The sequence below is a fragment of the Poecile atricapillus genome, chromosome 16 (genome assembly GCF_030490865.1).
Source record: "Poecile atricapillus isolate bPoeAtr1 chromosome 16, bPoeAtr1.hap1, whole genome shotgun sequence".
In the NCBI taxonomy this organism is placed as follows: domain Eukaryota; kingdom Metazoa; phylum Chordata; class Aves; order Passeriformes; family Paridae; genus Poecile; species Poecile atricapillus.
The window spans coordinates 5,954,935-5,974,447 of record NC_081264.1 but is presented as its reverse complement, the minus strand read 5'-3'; the positions used below and the strand labels follow the sequence as shown (position 1 = coordinate 5,974,447).

The 19,513-nt window shown below is 41.9% G+C and overlaps 1 protein-coding gene across 1 annotated transcript in view; it reads left to right on the top strand.

Moving 5' to 3' along the window:
• Positions 1-19,513, top strand: part of GALNT9 (polypeptide N-acetylgalactosaminyltransferase 9) — a 123,860-nt gene that overhangs the window by 28,030 nt on the left and 76,317 nt on the right. Inside the window, exons 3-4 of the mRNA XM_058851702.1 lie at positions 16,773-16,939; positions 18,533-18,707. Coding sequence (XP_058707685.1) covers positions 16,773-16,939; positions 18,533-18,707 — 342 coding nt within the window. The remainder of the gene's footprint in view (positions 1-16,772; positions 16,940-18,532; positions 18,708-19,513) is intronic.

Genomic DNA, 19,513 nt, shown 5'->3' with positions numbered 1-19,513 from the left:
AATCTACTGATGCCAATGAACCTTGTGTGTAGGAAAGCACAAGAACCTGTATTCGTGTCAGTTATCCCTCACAATTTGTGTAGGAGTAGAATTGTCCTGAATCCTGCCCCTGGGAATGCTGCAAAATCTGCTGGGCTCTGTCCATGCCTTTCTTACCATGATTCAAAGGACAATGTTTCACTGAATAGTCAAAACCAGACCTGGAGGAACAGAGCTGGGATTTTGGTGGAGATCCTGCACTTCCCAGGGGCAGCCACCTCAACCCCTGCAGGCACTGAGCAGAGAACAGGATTGCCTGTGTGGCTACAACAGGCTGGCAGAATTCATCCTCCTGCCCTTTGGGGGAACAGCAGCCTCCACTGCTGCCAGCTCTGGCACAAAATATCAGCCCCTGCTCCAGTAACAAAGGATCAGACTCAATCCTTCCCAGTCATGCATGAAGGCAGAGGTGCTAAAGCCCCACGTGACAGTAGATTTCGACTTTATCAGAGTTAAAGAAAGTAGAAAAAAGTCCAAAACCTTAGGGAATATCATTCAAAGGCAGGGGTAAAGCCCCCAAACTTACAAAAGCTGTTTGTTTTACAGTGTAGCATGCTGGAAAATTGGGAAGTGCCAGCTAACCAGATGCTTTCAGACATAAGCATTGTCTCTCAGGATAATATCAATTCCCCTGTTCTTTTTGATGCACAGGCTGGGTAGCAAGGGGTTGAATTAAACAGGTGCAATACCTGTAAATCCAGCATTTGCTACCTTTCTATCACTTGACTTTGCAACTTAAATAACTTCAGGGGTTTCTTTACATGCAGGACACATCCACACACGCAGACACACACACTCAGGCACTTGTCAAAACCACTTGCTGTCATGCATTATGCATACTTTAGAGAAAAGTTAATATGATCCTGCAGCTTCCATAATGGCTAAATTGGCTTTTACACAAAATTGTCGCTGCTTGGTGAGGATCTTTAATTTAACTGATCTTTTTTTGTGCAACTGGATGCCGAGTGCATCGTGGCAGTTCAGTGATAACAATAATATTAATATATGGATTCAGTCTGCTGGCTCTATCAGCCAAAGAAGATATTTCTTTGTGTTACGGTCATGGACGTTTGTATTGAGAAAATTCAGCCCTAAAAACAAACTTATTAATGTCGTGGCAACTCAAGTTTTTAGCCATAAAATGCAGAGAAATCTGGGTCTCAAGGAAATTGCTTTCATTTATTCAGTTCTTTTATGGAGGCAAGCATTTTTGTGGTTTGCCATAGACATTTCACAATAGCAGAAGAATTGCATCTCTAGGGCTGTGAAGTGTAATTAATGCTTCAATCCACTCCATACCTAAGGAAAAGCTTTTTTAATTACCTATCAAAAAGAATTCTGGAATTGATCAAATAGCATTATCAAGGGGGCAGCTTGGTAAATAGACCTGTGATTTGTTCATTCAAAGGTTTAATAACAGCAGCTCGAGTGAGGCCAGCAGCTGGAGAGCAGCTCTGCTGTCAGGGATGCTCTGGCTCCTCCGGCCATCGGGCAGAACAGCACCTTGAGCTTTCACCCTTTCTTTTGGTGGCAGATCCTGGAGTCCCTGGGATGCTTCAGCCATCAGGCAGCAGCTCTCTGGAGCCACATGATGGGTGTGTTTGCAGTTTCTGTGCTGGAGGAGGGTCAGTGGTGTGGTTGGATGGGTCTTGCCCGCGGCTGAGGCTTTCACCGAGGCAGATGGCTTTCACAGAGCATCAGCTTTTGGATCAGTGCATTGGACAAGGCTGAGGCTGGGATTCTTTGGTTTTCCCCACCTCTGCTGCTTGCTCTGCCTCATGACCTGTTTTTCAGATCCTCTGGGGACTCTGGGTGTTCTTTGAGCCATTTAGAGAGATGACACAAGAAACTCCAAATTAAAACAGACCCTTAGGATTCTTTCCAGGTTAACCAGAGTGCAATGTAATGGGCCTCTTCACAAGGAATATTTGAAGTGGAACAGATCCAGAGCTTTCCAGGAATCAGAATTTCTGATTAGCAGAAAATGACAAGTGAAAAAAAAAAAAATTGCCTAAAAATATTTTTTGTTAGGCTGAACATCTTCTGTGAAACGTCTGTTTAAACATTGTTTAGACCAATGAAACCTTTAGTTTTCCATTAAAAAAATCACTCTTCAGATGATGAATTTTCCATGACTAGCTTCTACCAATACTTTCAGATTAAATATCAGGTCCCAGTAGTTGAAATTAAGCATTTCAATTTTATAAGCAGAACAGTGTTTCACAAAGTATAGGCATGATATTTTTATTTCAATTTGACTTATTTTTTATAGGAAAGCATTTGACTTTTTTTTTTTTTTTTGGACCCACTCTCAATCAATCTAAAAAACCATGCTAAAATTCTGAAAAATCCTTTGGTTTTTTTGGCCACTCTGAACATATGACATAAATTGAAACAGAGAGAAGGAAAAACAGAGAGAAAATGGAGCAGACAGAATTCCCTCTGGGCAACAGATTAAGATTGTTTATTGGAGGGAAATTCAGTAAGAGATGAAACTAAGTGAAGTGTTTTAATTAGATCCCAAATCAATGTCCAGATGTGGATTTTCAGCAGGGCGAAGGAGAGGGGGGTAGACATGTGCTCTGGGAGTTTATGGAGCTGTTGACCCCCTTTGCCAACTTACATGGGCTGGGCATTTTCCTCGGGCTGTGAATCCCCTACAAACAGCCCCTCTGCATGAACATTATCTGTGTGAACAGCTGGAGATGCAGCCCCAGAGAGATGCAGCCAAGTTTCAGCTGACTTTTGCCTTGGCCAAGAGCAGGAGGAACTGGTGTGGAGTGAGTAAATCCTTGTGCTGCTTCCTCTGCGGTGAGCTGGGCTCTGACCAGCTCCTCCTCAGCGTTTTGTGCTGTAGTTCTGACTCAGATCATTTGGGATATCAGCTGACAACCTAAATTCACTCATACTGCTGCCCCTGGGCCAGCTGTGCTTATTTGTGTATCCCTGTGTACGCCACAGGCTTGTCACTGCATTTCGGGAAATATTTCTTGTTTGGCTGTAAAGGGCTCAGACTGGAACTGTGCAAAGCCTTGAAAGGAAAGGAGGAAAATCACCTCTTTCTCTGGCTGGGCAAGAAAACTCTGAGGAAGTCCTAGGTAGTGGCAGCACCTACACCCCAGTGCTCTGGATCAGCACAGCCCCTCTGTAGCTGAGTCCTGGAGTCATGACCTGACCCTGTTTGTGAAGGTACTTCAGGTCTTCTCCCAGCCTCTGCACAAATAATGATTGATTAGGTGGAATGTGGGCTCAAACCTTGGTCTCCCAAATCTCACAAAGACCCTTAGGTCTTTGTATATTTAGTTATTGTGCAATGTTAAATTACTCTGGTGGGAAGACTGAGGAACAGGTTGAAGCAGTGGCTGCGTTTCCCAGTAATAATAAAAAAAGATATTGAGAAACCTTCCATTCCCTTTTTGAGGCCAGTGCCACAGTTTTTTGCAGGACAGGGCTCATGAGCAGAGCCTCCCCATCACCAGACTCCATGCTGTCTCCATAGCAGCAGTGCTGGACACCTGGCAGTATCTCACAGTTATTTCTGATATTCGATAGATGTTTTCTCTGGCTTTTCCCATTAGATTCATTATTGATTCCCTTTTGTTTAGTGCTAGGCTTTCCAATTAAGTAGTGACTTTAATTATACTGCAAAGTGTATAACATAGGTCTTGATTATTAACGCTGACCTGCAGGATGAAAGGAGCACCAGAAAGGCTAAATTAAAAAGAGCCATAAAAATGAGCAACCTTTTCCAAAAAGCCACCTTATGTTCAAATGCAGTAATTTTTTCCTCTTCTACATTTTTGCAGTGCCTTTGTGTATACTAATTGTTGAAGACAAGTTCTGCATGACTGTCAGCACTAATAAATGTAGATTTAGTGAAGGCTGAATTTGATTAACCAGGGAGTAAGAAAAATAACTGATTGCAATGTTGTGTTTAAATGCAGTGAGACTGGAAGCCATTCCCTGCAATTTGTCTGCACCAGAATGTACTCTTGAATACATGAATAGTTTACCTAAGGTGGGTTGCATAATGGTGGCTGGAAATTAGACATCTAATTTAGGGTGATCGACTTGGCTGCATTGCTTCTCATGTACAGAGTGCAATGTCCTCTGCAAGTCGCTCCCTCAGGAACCTAGGGCAGCTTAAATAGGATTTCAGGTGAATCCAGCCCAAAGTGTTACATGCTCCAAGGCATGCAGAAACAAGAGCAGATTTCTGTACTAGCAACACTCATTGAAGAATGACCTGCCAGCATGGGCAGCTGGGAGGAAAAGAAAAAATTATCAAAAAACTGGTTTGCATCCCTCAATTTTTCTCATCAATCCTCAGACTAAATGTGTCTCATATGACCTGCACATTCACCTTAAGCACCACTGGGTTGTTTTTTTTCCTTTTAAAGTATGCTTTAGAGACTGTTGTAATTTTTTGATCTTGAAAACAGAAAGCCACAGTATTTCCATGGCAGAAAGAGCATCTCCTCCTAAAGAGCAATGGTGGGGTGCTGTCTACAAATTCTGTGAGCTGTTCTTTCACAGGTAAATGCAAATCTGTAGTGCAGAAGCGCTGCTGAGATCCAGCCAGGACCAGCAGCTGTGTGCTGGCATTTTAGAATTTCTTTTGTTTCCCTCCCTTGAGCCCATGGCTGGTTGTTGCCTGCTATCACTTCCAGGGAGAAAAGGATATTCCTGTAAATTTCTAAACTGTCATGTTATGTTACACTCCATGATATCACATTACAGGATAAGAAGAAGTAACAGAACAAGACAGGCAATGAATTCAGGGTGGTATTTCTTTTCCTTTTATGTTTCTTTGCATGTACCTCTGTTACAGTATACCTGAGATTTTTTTAGGGCTTTGAATGAATTCTAATGGTTTGAAATAATATTTCCCATTTCTTTCTTAAAAGGTTTATGCAAATTTAGTTCTGCTGACAGCGTGAGGTATGTATTACCTCCAGATGTCTTCCTGATGTAGCTTTAAAAATTAGTGAGTTCTTATTCCTATTTTATTTGGATAGGTTTCATATTATAGGAAAGTCAAGGTTTCAGGTCACATAACCTCAAGGTTTTTAGTTGTTGTTTTTGTTTGTGCCTTTGTGATAAAAACATGAACAGGCCAAAATGTCAGACAATTTACTCTTCTGCCTGAAATAAAACTGAATTGTGAACTCCAGGTTGATGCAGTGTTTCATTTTAATAGTGTCAGCTTGTGCTTGTTTTGCCTGTGTCTCCTGCTCTGAGTGAATTTAGTGCTAATAAAAGTGAGACTCTTAAAAGTAGCCAGAGCCAGAAGTACCTGACAGATACAGGCTGGTAAATGTTAGCTCCCTGTCTTGGTTTGCTTGATCTAGATGCTTTCCAAGGTTTGGTTTCTCTGAAGCAGCACCTGCCAGTTAAGCTGTTTCAAACTTTGATGATATTGGAGTGTGCAGACTCTATTTTCTGTTCCTCCAGCTTTCTGAAATGTTCTTGTCTTCTGTTACATCCCTTCTAGACCTTCTGCTGTGCTCTCAAATACAAAGCACAGTCAGCCCAGGCCACTTTGCCAAATGCAGCACCAAAGGAGCTTGGGCTAAGTGCACCCCCAGTTTCAGGTGGTGTCGGTGTGTCAGGATTTATCAGTGAGTCAGGATTTATCAGTGAGGCTCTGGGCAGCTTTAAATTACTGGAGATATCATCTCTGTGTATTACTTCTGCACAAGCTCCCTGTTTCTCAGCTTCTGGAAATGAAACCCTCTGGAATTCCATTTCACCTGTGTGAGATGCCTTCAGGTTGTCAAATAGTTCCTTAATTAGTTTATTTTCTTCTTTGCTCCGGGGGTGAGTATATTATTTATTCTATGCTACCAGACTTTTGTTAGTCTGCATTTATGCATTTTGTCTTCTGAAGGCCCCAGCAGTGGGCTGGCCCCTGGGGTGGTATGAAACACACCTCTCAGGCAGGCACAGTGCTTCAGACTTGAATAATGGGGGAATATTAATAGCAGCAATAATAATTAAAACAGTGTGCTAAAATACCCTGGGGTGTTGTCGCTAAGTTAGTCTGTACCCCTAAAATTTCATAGGAAAGGCATAAATTTTAGTTATTTCCATCCACAAAGTGAACAGTTGTCTCATTCAGCGGCTGGAGTAAGCTTTCATCCCCGCTGTGGATGTTTCTTTAGGACACAGTTCTCCCAGAGGGTCATGGTGCAGTTTACATTAAACCCAAGATAAAAATGACATTGAAGCTTTCCTCCTGTATTTTCTACACTGCCTGAAAACAAATGCTTGACCTCCAGCTACTCCATTGGCTTATTGCCTTGGTGTTATTAACCCACATGTACCAAGAGACAGGGAATTTGTGTTCTGTTTGCTCAGAGAGGAGCACTCCCCTCTTCTGCCTGGCAGAGCTGAGAATCTGTGGAAGGATCTGGTTGAATGTGTGTGTCTGCAGATGAGGGATGAGGAAGGGCATGATTGTGAACAGAACCTCAGCCTTAATGCAGTTAATGGTAATGCTCCGTTCCCCCAGTGCAGAGCACTCACTCCTGCCTTTCTCTGTGGTGGCAAATTAATTTTAACTGCAAACATTGAGGATGTGAATTTAAAATGCTTGTGATCTGTGGACAAGATAGAAAAGATACCAGATAGCATAAAGTGGAAAGGGAAGTAGTTTCTCAGCAGGCTGGTTTGGGCAGGAACAGTGCAGGAACAGTGAAGTGCTGCAATGGCCAAATCTCAGAGCCAGGAAAAGGCTCTGAGTGTCCTTGGCCTGCTCAAATTCACAGCCTTACTTAAGTACAGTGCCTGGTCTAGGATGTGTGCCTAATTTCTGTCAACCTGAGTGAAAAGCAAGCACATGTTGACCTGTTGTTTTGTTCTTTTAAATTAGGATAAGAGCTCATAAATATAAAAACTCCCCATACATTGCACTGTTTTGCTGCTATAAAGTGTGTCCTGTAGGTGTTAGCTGTGTGCTAGACAGTAAATGTGGCTGGATTTTTAAAAACTCTTTCCATTTCTAAATGTAACCAAAGCTAAATAAAAACACAAGAGTTTTCTCTAGTTATACAGACTGAAGCTATATAAATAGTTAGAAAGGAGCTGTTGTTAACATTTAACTTCTGAGTGCATGAAATTGTCGAATGCAGTGCGGTTCACCTCTAACTAGCCTTTAATTTAAACAAAAGCTATAAAAGTGCAATTAGGCTCCAGTCCAACGAAGCACTTAAATATGTTCCTAGTTTTAAGTGTATGAATAACCTCAGTGAAGTTAAGACAAGCTTAGGTGCTTTACTCCAACAGGACATTTCACAGAGTAGTTGTAATGCACAGAGAGCAATCCTGCAAGTATCACTGGGGAAGGGTGTAGGGAGGAGTCAAGTCCCATCTGCACTTCAGGATTTGGCTGCTCTTGCCTAATGATTTATCCTGTGGGATCCTGACCTGGAGTTCATTGAGAGCTTTGGAAGTGCTCCATTATCTGATTGTCAGGCAGCTTCCTCCCCACACACAGCACATGCACCTTCCTCCGTCCTCTCTGCCCGAGTCAGACCTTTTATAAACACTCTGCTGCTGCCACCAGCCTCTCTCCTCAATCCCATATAGAGCATCTAAACATCGAGGATTTAATACTCCCATTTTCAGTGCTAAATCAATGTTCTTTATGCATTTGTTCTTGGAACACTGCTCCATTTGAACCATAATTCCTCCCACATACCATAAACTTGGTTCTGTTTTCACTCTGATAGGAATTGATCCTTTAAAGTAAGAGGAAGCCCATGTCTACTGTTCAAACATTTCAAGGCCATTGCTGGTTAGTCAAATGAGCTTGTGCAGCACCTCAGCAAAGTGCTGTGATTACCAGGGGAGCATTGCCTTCCTGGGCTACAACCAGCCTTTCAGCAGCTGGGACAGGTCAAGATTAAAGAGCTTCTCGCTATAGTTTTGGCAGGCAGCGGTGGAGTTCATCCAGTTTATGGCTGACCTCCCATTTGGTGGTTTACTCCTCCAACCATCCTGTATTTGTGCACAGGTAGAAAGAAACATTCTGCTGCATAACTGAATTTGACCAAAGATTAAAGCTGGTCTCCTGTGAAATATACTGGAGCCTATTAAGGAAGGGATTGTTTGCCAAACGCTGTTGTATATCCTCCCAAGACCATAAAAAAACATTGTTAGCTGAAGTGATAGTGGAAAAATATTGCATTCCTCTATTCTCCTCCTTACCACTACACTGCAACGTGACAGCAAACCCGTAATGAAATTCATGAAGAGCTCTGCAGCAGTTACCTTGAAAACTTTTTTATTGCCCTACATTTCCAGGTAACACTGTGATACTCAGCCCCTGTCCAGCACCAGCAACACCAGCTGAGGCAGAGAGATAGTCAAAATTAAACAAAAATACCTGGAATTTTTAATGTTAAATACTTGCAGTACATTTTTTAATAGTCAAGGATAACTTCCTGTATTTGCATATTATTATCTGAATAACAAATAGCTTCAAGGGTACAGCAAACTGTTCTGTGCAAATGGAAAAGGGTGAGTTTACTCTTAGGCATTATTTATTGAAAATAATTCCTTTGATTTCATCAGTTCCACTGCTTTTCCCTTATGTCTGGCACGGGCTCAGTAGGCAGTAGGAGAGGAGCTTCAGAGGAGGTGCTATCTCCAGATTTGTAACCTGCTGCTGGATATCTGGGCTGTTACCATCTCACTCCCTGCAGACATGCTGGGATTAATTATTCCTTTGCCATAAAGAACCTTTTCTGGGATCTTGATACATCACCTTGAGTGGAAAAGTACTTCTTTAATGGGAAAAGTGCTGACAGGCGCTGCTGGAAGTGCAGCTAAATGGCTTCACGTGGCTTGCTGGAGAGCAATGACCCTTGGTGGCAGCAGCAAGGAGTGGTGGCACTGGGCAGCAGCCAATTTTGTGAATGCACCCTGGAAAACATTTTCTGGCTTTCTGGATGGCTCTATGTGAATTAACCTTCCTTATCTGAAATACGAGGTCTTAGTTTTGGCAAAGCAGAAGTGAAAGTGTATATTCTCTGTTCCCAGAATTAGGTTTTTAAAAAGTTACCCAAAAGGTAGTGTTTTCCTGAATGTATTTTGCTGGTAAGATCTTCAAATCAAATTGACACAATGCCTTTAGTTTGGCATTTATTTAATATTGCTTCATCAGTTTCACCACTTTTTATATTTCACTTATCTTTAAAGAGCTCTCCAATCTCAAAGCAGAATTTTCTAAGACTGCCTTTATGGATTTTTTTTTAAAAGACAATCCTTCTCTAGCTTTTAGTTTAAAAAGATGCAGGCTAAGAATCTAGTTGGAACAGGAGCAAGGATATTTGCGAAATCTTGAGAATCGCTAAACAAGCCATTTGTTTTAATCACCTAAAATGAGGCAGAATACATGTCACTTGGAATTTAGCTGAGCTCCTCCTTAAATTTAAGTGCAGCACCATTAAAAATAAAGTTTCACAGGGGATCTGTTTTCTTTGGGGATTTTTGGAAAATATTTGAAAGCAGATTTCAGCCTCTCCATTAATTTCCAATGAGCCTAATGCTTTGTGATGCAGCATGCATACAGCCAGAGGCAGATCCGGACAGGCACACTGGGGGATAGAGTGGAAATTTTTTACAGATGGTATTTCAAAACATATTAGTGACTCAAGTTAAGTTACCAAAAAAAAAAGGCAAAGACTTTTTACTACAGAAGGATGTGAGCACGGGCTTTGAGCCCTTTTTCATGTTAATAAAGAGGCTTGTTTTGAAAGTGATTGAAACTAGTTTTAGCATTTTTATATGTATAAATCAATAAGGGTATTAGGCATAATGGCATGTTTCTGGTATTGTTTGCCTGAGGAAAACCAGAAATAGCTCACTGAAATATAAGGCCTCTTATTTTATGTGTGCAGCAGCTACTTTTGAAGAGTCTAATAATCTTAAATATAAGGGTTAATATTCTCTACAAGTAGAGTCATCTTCGTGCTGCATGTGTTAACTATGCATATACATTGTGCTATCAGTCACTGATTGACAGTTCTCAGGGCTTTCTCTATAAATATAAAAAAAATTTGTCACACAGAAAGGAGGAATTAAACCAAATAAAGCAAATGTGTTATAAAACAAAAGGCACAAACATGTGTTGGGTTTTTATGTGCAGAGCAATTAGTCACAGTTGTACTGGCCTGGAATTTAAAAGAAAGGAAAATGAACAAAAAATGAATCTCAGGAAACAGTTGTCCAATGTGTGTTATTGAAAATTCATGGGGAGCTTTAACCTACCTTTGTCCAGCTTGAAAGGGTTCTCTCCTTCACAGAAATATTACAGGACAAAAATTCCTGTAAATTTGGTCTTTCCAGTAGGAAATAGGACAGTGAAGAGAGAGTCCTAAGGTATAAAATACAGTTATTTTAGGAAGGCTGCTGCTGTTCTTCAGTCTGCAAATCCTACAGACATCCAATCCAATTGTCCAGCCTGGGAATGTGGGAAATTCCCATGACCAGATGTGTTCTGGAAAACTCATTGCACATTGCAAACATTTGTTTGTGGTTGACATGGAAGGACATTTTTCCTTGATACAGTGGAAGTGTTTGAGGTTAGCTCAGGTACAAGGGTTTCTTTGGCCTGGTTTCTTTCTGATGAGTGTGGGGGGTTTCTTTCTTACACTTTTGGATGCAAAATAAGAAAAAGCTATGTCGAGGAGCATGTGAGCTGCTGGGAATTCCAGTATGGAGTAGATTTAAGGTCTCACTTTATGTGAAGATGATCATCAACACCACTGTGTACAAAAAAAGATGGAGAAAAGGTTATTTCAGTGGATTTCCTCAGACTTAAAGCACCAACAAGAATTGCACTGTATCTTGTACTTGCACTTCTCCAAACAAATTCAGGAAGAGAGTGTTGATTCTTCTGCTGTAGGATATTTCAAAATGGAGGCTGTTCCATAAGGAACACAGACTGTGAAGAAGGTATCCTCTGGTATCATCATAATTTCTAGGCTTTTTTTGAAAATGGCTCATTTCTCTTTTTACATTACTTGTGAATACAATGTGCTGTTTTTCTCAAGGTTCATAGAGCACCAGTGTTCTGTACCACTGCTCTCCTCCTCACAGTTGTATTTATAGTATGTGCTCTTAGGGAATGCTGTCCCTGAGCTGCAAAACAAGGGGAGAAGGTAAGAGCAAGCATTGAACTCCAAAAAATTCCATTTGGCTCTTTGGATAGGGCAGGAAAATCCACCCTCAACAGAAAGAGAATGTTGTGCCATGATACAGTTAACATCCTCTGCTGAGAAGGAGAATTAATTAGGAAGGAGTTGGAGCCTCTGGCTGACAGATTCATGATCCATGAAGCTAATCAGTTTTGTGGCCTGTCACTGCTGCTGCTGCTGCAGACTGGTCAGCAGCTGGATCCCACGCTGGGGAACCAGACATTTGCAGCTTGTCACATTTCCTCTGATGTGCCCATGTGGAAGAGGAAGGTAATGTTAGTTTATTTCTGCAGCTCAAAAGTTACTGTTCCATCCAGCACTAGCTGTAAAGCCTCAGTGGGTTTCTGGAGAAAGAAACCAGGCACTAAGCTAGACACTAAATTCAGTGATTTAGCTGTGGTAAATCGTCTGGACCTGTAGAAGTCACAGTAGCATTTAGGTGCTAAAAGGTAACCATGTAGGTAAGATTAGTCTGAGCCTTTCGTTTAACAGGGCTCAAAATACATATTGACCTGGTGATTAAAAGTAGTATTTGTTAGCATTGAAGAGAAAGAGTTCAATAATCTTTTAAAATATTTATCTTTGTCCTTTCATTGATCATGTACCAAATAAGGAGCTGTTGCAACTTGTTCTCCTACTGTGGCTATAAAACATGAACACAGATCATTCTGAAGCTTTCAAGGTACAGAGCATGTAGGGGTAAGGGATTTTTTTTTTTTTTTTTTTCCAGAACTGCAGGTGTTTCTTCATGCCCAGCAATTTCATCAAGTTTGTGAGGGAGAGAAACCTTCAGTCATCTTCGTCCCAGTAGTTCATTGGAAAAACATATCTTGTATTAAACACTTTAAAGATTCATGAAGCAGCTTTAATTTTGTTTGCATTTCTTCCTGAAGGGTAAAGCTGTCAGAAATCTCTAAATGCATTGCTTAATCCATTTCCAAACTCAGTATATTAAGGTCTGTGAGCAAAACTAATTTTTGGAGTTTAGCAAGTTTGCAGACAGGAAAAAAAGGCAGGGGAAATAGAGCAGGGAAGAATTTCCTCTTTTTTTGGTAATGCACTGAACTGCCTGCATGGCTGCAGTGACAGTCCTTCACGAAAAATGGTGCAACCCAAATGGGCTGTAAGAGCAGCCTGATAAATAGAGGGCTTCACGTGTTTCTCTTGGATCAGATACAAATAGAGTAAATACATCTATCAGGGAATGAAGGCTCAGACACAAGAAAATTTCCTTCCCCTTAATGCCTCCAAGCCTGCAAAGCTGCCATGAGCGGTTTCATGTGCAGCTGAGTACCTTTTGTTTTCTCATGTCCCAGTTTCTGATCTATGACCTTTTTATGTTAGTACATGATTTTTTCCCCAAGTTTCTGGTCTGCCAACCAAAGAGCTTTTCCCTTTTTCTTAAGCCTGCAAGACAGTGCTCACAGTTGGGCTCAGGAGGCTGGCTGGGAAATGTTCATTTAAGGAGCCAGTTCAATGTAAGGAGAAGAATGAGTGAAAATCATCTCCAGAATAGAGAAAAATGATCTGAAAGGAAATACCTCTGGGTTGCCAGCCAAGCTCTGCAGTAGCAAATACAGAATGAGAACACTTAAAAGACCTTTCCCAAGACAACAGCAGGAGGCCCCAGGTTTGATGCTTGGCGTGTTGTATGAACAGTGCCTGAAGGGCTGTTTCATGTATCAGGTCTAATCCATCCTCAGCTGGCCCATGGAAGTGATTAGCCATGGCATTGTCAGCCTTTGCTGGAATCCCCAGTCCTGCAGACATCCAGCAGCGTGTCCCTGTCTGGTGTGCCCTGGAGACCAGAGCTCCTCTGCTGCTTGGACTCTGTGGCACCTGCTGACAGCTCTGAATGCTGATTTAAAATCACAGGAATATTAAGTGTAAGCTGTGCCTGCCCAGCTCAGACCATCTTTAGCTGCCACAGAGGTCAAATGTACTCTCAGTTCTTCCCAAACTGGGGAGTGTTGGATGTTAATGAGGCTGAGTTTCAGCTCCTCCCTCACCCACAGTTCACAGTGTGGTCAGACGTGGTGCAGAGAAGTGGAGACCCTGGTGGGACCCAGCTCCCTTCCCTGGCAGAGCATTGGGAGCTTTAAACACTCAGGCACTGCACAGCAGCAGGGCTGAAAAAGGGATGATTTCTGAATTTCTTACTGCGGTTCTGTTGGCAGTAAGGCTGAAGGATTATAAAGGTGTGCCTTGTTAGTGTATTTTGTACATTTTGATTTCTTCACATTCTGGTAATTTTATTCTGGAAAGAAATAACAAAAGTGGCTATTCTTGTGCTAAGCTGCTCCATCATTAGCTCATAGGTTTCTTGCCTGATGACTTCCTCTGTGTCCAGGCTTCTGCCCCAACCATTTTCTGCAAGGGTGCCCTTGGGCTCATTGGAAGTCTTGGTTCAGCCTCACTTTTTCCCTCTATAATGAGCTGTCCCTGCTGCCTTGCTCCAGGACCAGTCAAGGGCTGCTCCAAGGAGGGCTCTGTGAGTTCTGACATTCCTTCTGTCCCTTGCAAACAGGCACCACTGGCACCACAGGGCACTTGGTCCATGGTTGAGCAGAGGTGCCGAGGGGTGACAGCCACGGGCGTGCTTTGGCAGTGTGAGGCTTGCTAATGCCACTGCTTGCCTAGGAGTGTCAAACTCTGGTGAGGGTTTCTTGGAATGAAGGAAGTATTAACTGTAAATCGCTGTGGCTGGTGTCTAATTAGAGAACGCTTTGGGAAGAACTCGGGCGACAATCCAGCAAAGCACTTAAGCACCCACTGATTTTTGAGGAAAGACACCTTAACTGGGATTGCTCATGCACTCAAACATCATCACAAGTGTTTGTTAGTGGACAGTAATTTCTCCTGACTACCTCAGCACATCAATCTCATTTTCTGAAGTGACCTGAGGAGTTGGGAGTTCAAGGTTGACTTGAAGCCTGCAGGAAATAAACCCTTAAATCACAGCTGTGCTTTGGAAAGTGCTCAGCTGGACAGCTGCTTTTACTGTTCTTCATCCTCACTGCAATAAATAAGTTTATGACAGCTTTTAAACCACTGCTGAATTCTGAGGTTTGCTTTTGCCCATCTAGGTGTTCCTGTTGCAGTGGCTTTACTGCCACTTTAAATATATTTAATATATTTAATATATATAAATATATATATTAAATATATTATTATATATTTATTATTAAATATATATTTAAATATATTTACTTTAAATATTCCAATATGTATTGTTTGGAGTGCTCTTTCCAAATGCAGTCAAAACACAGTTTTTCAACTATGTCCTGCTAATAGAAAAAAAAAGGGGAGAACTGACAGAAGGTTGCAGTGAGAAGTGTTACAGATAACTTCATCCAGGTGGAATAAGAAATTCAGACCAGCTTTCTATCTAAAACAGTCCCTGATGCCCTACAGTGTAAGTCATCACTGGGAACTAAGGCATGAAATGTCTTGTGAACCAGCAAGGCATTGGAATCACGCTTGGGACAATAATGCACTGATTTAATGTGATGAAGAACAAATAAATCAAAAATTAGGGCATTATGGTTTAGGTGTGCTTGTTTTAAAGGTAGAAGTAGATTTTTTTTTTCTCAGATTGGAAGTGGGAGGATGGCAGAAAAGCATTGGAATTAGTCCTACTTGTAGTTACCCTATGAGTCTGACCAGGAACACATGGCTGGATGCCCAGGTGTTTCAATTCACTTGCCAATCAAACAAATACTTTTTACTCCAAGATGTTCAGCAAAATTCCTAATTCACAGAGGTCTTGTATTTCAGTGGTTCCCTGTCTTTTCCTAGGCAACTTTGGTCCTTCCACACATGCCTCTCTATTTTGGACATTTGTGTGGTCCCACCTTTCCTTTAATTGCTTGTGCCTTCAATAATAAGTGCTGCTTTGAGTGACCTCTCATTCTGGCTGCAATCCCTCCTCCTTTTCCACAAACTCTTTTTTGTCTCCAGATGGGTCACACATTTTCCTTCCTCCTTCCTTGCTGGGGTGGGCTCCCTCCTCTGCCTCACCCCCACCAGCAGTGCTCCCACTCCCTGGGGTCTGGTCTGATTCCCTGAGGTGCAATTTCTGAGGTGTTGATACAAGTGAGATGCTAGAGAACATTGCTGTCATGTAAAATATGTCCCTCACTCATCACAGGAAATCTTGCCAGGTCCATGTTTTTAGCTGATGGCTCTTTCCTGTTACTGCAGCATTCCTGATGGACTTCTTTGATACGTCAGTGTGCTCAAGAGGAAAATCACATTCAAAACAGAAATTCAAACAGGAGGGCTGTGTCAGAGCATTTGTACCTCCTGAGAACCTCTCTCCTTGTTCCAGGCTTATTTTTAGGCTCTGTAAGAATGCTGCTTAGCCAGAAGTTTTACACAGTGGTCCTCTGTGTGGCACAGGCCAGAGCAAGCTGCCAGTAAGTAGCTGTGGTAACACTGGAATCAGTGACAAGTGCTCAGGTCTCTGAGCAAATAGTGCTGGGATCAGGAATTATGAATAATTACACTTTACTAGAATTCATAACTGACTTCCAGAGGTTACTCAGCAGTCAAGCATTTGTCACCTGCCCTATCCCCATGACTGCTGATAGTGGGGAAAAAAGTGATTGTTATGCCAAAGTAATGAGCACAGAGGTCAGAAAGTTTGATAAGAGCAGGAGAAGTCATTTTCTGTGATATCATTAGCAGTATTTTAGAGAGCAGGTTCAGTAATTGCTATGGTAATTCTGAATGGCTTTTGACTGTGAGAACAAGTAGGTAGTTTTTAAAATTAGCCTCTTTGCTAATGGGAGAGAATCCCACTGAAATCAGGTAGTATGGTGTTACAGAGTGGCATGGGCCGAGGGCTTGGGAAGCAGGAGCTCTGCTCTGTGCTGTGTAACTTCTCCAGGCCTCAGTTTTTCTTCTCAAAATGATCTGTGGTAAAATATATGTACCAGTGAGCAGCACAAAAGCAAATTGTGAATCAGGATGTAGCGAGGCGACATCTCAGAGGGAGCGGACCTGTTTGCAGATATTTCAGCAAGGGCAACAACCATCATGTGTTTGTTATTGCTGCACAAACTGCACAGCCAGGAAGGGTGGTGAGTGCTCTCTCTATGGACAAACACAAAATTTGCTTGAGTGAATGCTGGTCTTAAAGTTCTGATGCAGTTGTGAGTGAGCAGCAGAGCTGCTGGTGGTTCCCCTGGGAGCACAGCCAGGGTGTGGCATTGTTGGTTTTCTCCAGGTTGTTTTTGAGCAGATTCAAAGGTTTCAAGAGATGCTTTTAAGCTCACAGGGAATGAGAGCTGCTACAAGTCTGTGTGCCTGCTCACACCCTGTGTTTTATACTGGGCTGATGGAGAGGGTGCTGCCCCTAACCAGGCTGATTCTTTTGAGCCTTTACCACATCTTTCCTTGGGGTTAGAAAGGACAATGTCTGCAAATCCCTACACGGATGGAGAGCAAGGAGAGGAGGATGCTCTTCAGTGTGTTTTGACCTCCCAGTGGCTCCTTGGGTTTTAATTGTGTCTTTCCCCTGTCCAGGTGCAAGCAGATGACCTACCCAGACGACCTGCCCCAGATCTCTGTGGTGTTTATATTTGTGAACGAGGCTCTCTCGGTCATCCTGCGCTCCGTGCACAGCGTGGTGAACCACACCCCATCCCACCTGCTCAAGGAGATCATCCTGGTGGATGACAACAGTGACAACGGTGAGCTTCTGTCACTTTGTCTCTAAGCACTGTGCCCCTTGTGATTTCCAGGTGTGAAATGTAAATGTGGTTGTTGTTGAGAGGGTTGATTGAGCCATTTGCACAAAGCTGTTAGTAAATATTGACTATTTGTATAATAGTCAAATGTTGGATAAACCCTTTTGATTTCACTGAAATCCTAACAGAATGAATGGCATTTATGTAGGCAATCTTAATAGGACACTTTTCTCCAAATTTTTGGAGAGGAATATCATCATCAATAGAATAAAAGTTCAAATTCTGCTTCCAAGAAAAAGTGAGGCTACAGATTCTCCTTAAAGATAGTTGCTACTCTTTTATATGGCAGCACATTGTTTCTTCATGTTTTAATCCAAAATCAAAATATTGGTGAACATATAGGGTATTTCCAATAAGCCTACAATTTATCATTTCTTCCTCAGATCAACAGCTTAGAGTTCTTTCAGTTTTAGGTTGCTCTTACTCTTCGAGATCCCCAAAGCAAAGGGAGAGCTGAGAGAAGAGAGAACTCAAACAAAAATAAGTCCCAAAACCTATAGATTTAAGAAAATGTTTGTGCAATTCAGATTTCAGTTATGGTAGTGTAACCTGTGGAGTAATTATGTGAGATTGCAAAGCGTTTGAGTCAAGGCAGTCCTGAGGAAAATTGAAGTCATAATTTCTCAGTGAACTCTTACATGGCTTTTCTCTGCCACTCTTCTAAATAACTGGAGATTTATCAAGTCTTTGATTCCAGTGATAATGATTCTGCTGTCTAATATAGATCAGAAAAAGGAGGCTCCTAATGTCCTGGAAGCTTCTACTAGTTTTTCTGATAAATATATTTAGGCAAAAGCCACTTTATGAATACGTTTCAGTGTAAATGAATTACCAAACTACATTGAGTTTAAAAAAAATAGAGAGACCATTTTGGTAATTTGCCTGTTTATAAGCCTCTTGAAATGAAGCTGAAGAAGGGTGAATGAGTTCTGCTCCATCTGTGATTGAATGCCTGAAAATGAACAAAAGAGAAGTCTATTTCAGATCTTCAATATCCATTTAGTTAAAAAGGAAAGAAGCCTGGTATTGAGGAATTTTAATTATATTTAAGGAAAAACCCTCAAAATTAAGGGAAATTAATCGTGATCTGAATTGCATCTTGACCCAAAATCCATTGAGGTTATTTTTCTAACTCCTACTGAACAGCATAAATCAGAAAAAAAAAATCACCAGACTGGCATGTTACACTTCTTTCTGGTCAGAATTGCTCTTCCAGAGGCCAGCTGTAACCTAATGCAAATCATCAGAGAATCAAAATAGTAGTTTTTAAAAAATACATAGACAAACTACCTCTTCAACACTGTACTCAAATCCATCAGGCCATATCAAAGCTGGGCACGTCTCTGGTGTGCAGGGAATTTCTCTGAGCTCTGCTCTGTGCCTCAGCTCTGGTTCTGGGTTTGCCTGACCAAGGGTTTGGGAATACTGAAGGATTCCTTTCCCTCTCTAATAAATCAGAATAAATCAGAGTAAAACATAACAAGGTATTTACTCATTCTAAATGTTTGTGTGGCTTGGTTTTTTTTTGACCTGCAGTTGAGCTAAAATTTAACCTGGACCAGTATGTGCACAAGAGATACCCAGGCCTGGTGAAAATCGTGCGCAACAACAAACGGGAGGGGCTGATCCGAGCCAGGATCCAGGGCTGGAAAGCAGCAACCTCTCCTGTGGTCGGGTTCTTCGATGCCCACGTGGAGTTCAACATTGGCTGGTGAGTGCTGGCAGTGCCCAGAGGGACAGTGGCACTGGGACACGGTGCCCTGGGGCTCCAGGGCTGCGGGAGCGCTTTGCTCAGCCCCAGGGATGAGCAGGCTGCAGGCTGCTGTTACCATGTCAGCAATTACTCCTCAATTGTGTTCCTGATTATTGCAACATTGCTGACAGGCTCCTGCAATGACGGCAAGACCCATAAAGAAGCTGTTGTGCCTGGTCTAGCATAGCTCAGTGGAGAGAGAAGTAATTGGAACCAAAATGGATGTGAAATCTCAAAGCAGTCAGATGGGGAGACACCATTAAGGAGGCTCTGAGCTGGAGGGTTTCAAGTGCTTTTCTTACCTCCTTGTCATTTTCTATCATTTCTTCTTAGAAACTTGAATACCAATCTGATTTCCTCATAAATTTTCTTGCATTTACATTTGAGGGAAACATTAAATTATTGCCTGCATTCCTTTAATAGGGCTTGAAATTAGCATGCCTTTCCCCATCCCCTTTTTCTTTAATGGGCCAGAACTGAATTTGGAGTAAATCTTTGTAGCACCACTCGGTGGCCAATATTTGGCATTACTGGAAGTCTGGACCGTAGGAGCTGATCTGTACCATCAGCTGCAAAAGGACTTCTGGGACCTTCAGCATGTAAAACGTGCATTTTCCAAAGATAGGCTGGTATTTGATAATGATGATGCAGAGTTATGGTGGAAATGATTACACTCTGCAATTCTGGGAGATATCCTCAAATTAAAACTAAAAATAGCTGTACTTACAACTAGAGAGAAACTTAATTGCAAAGGAGTAGAGTGT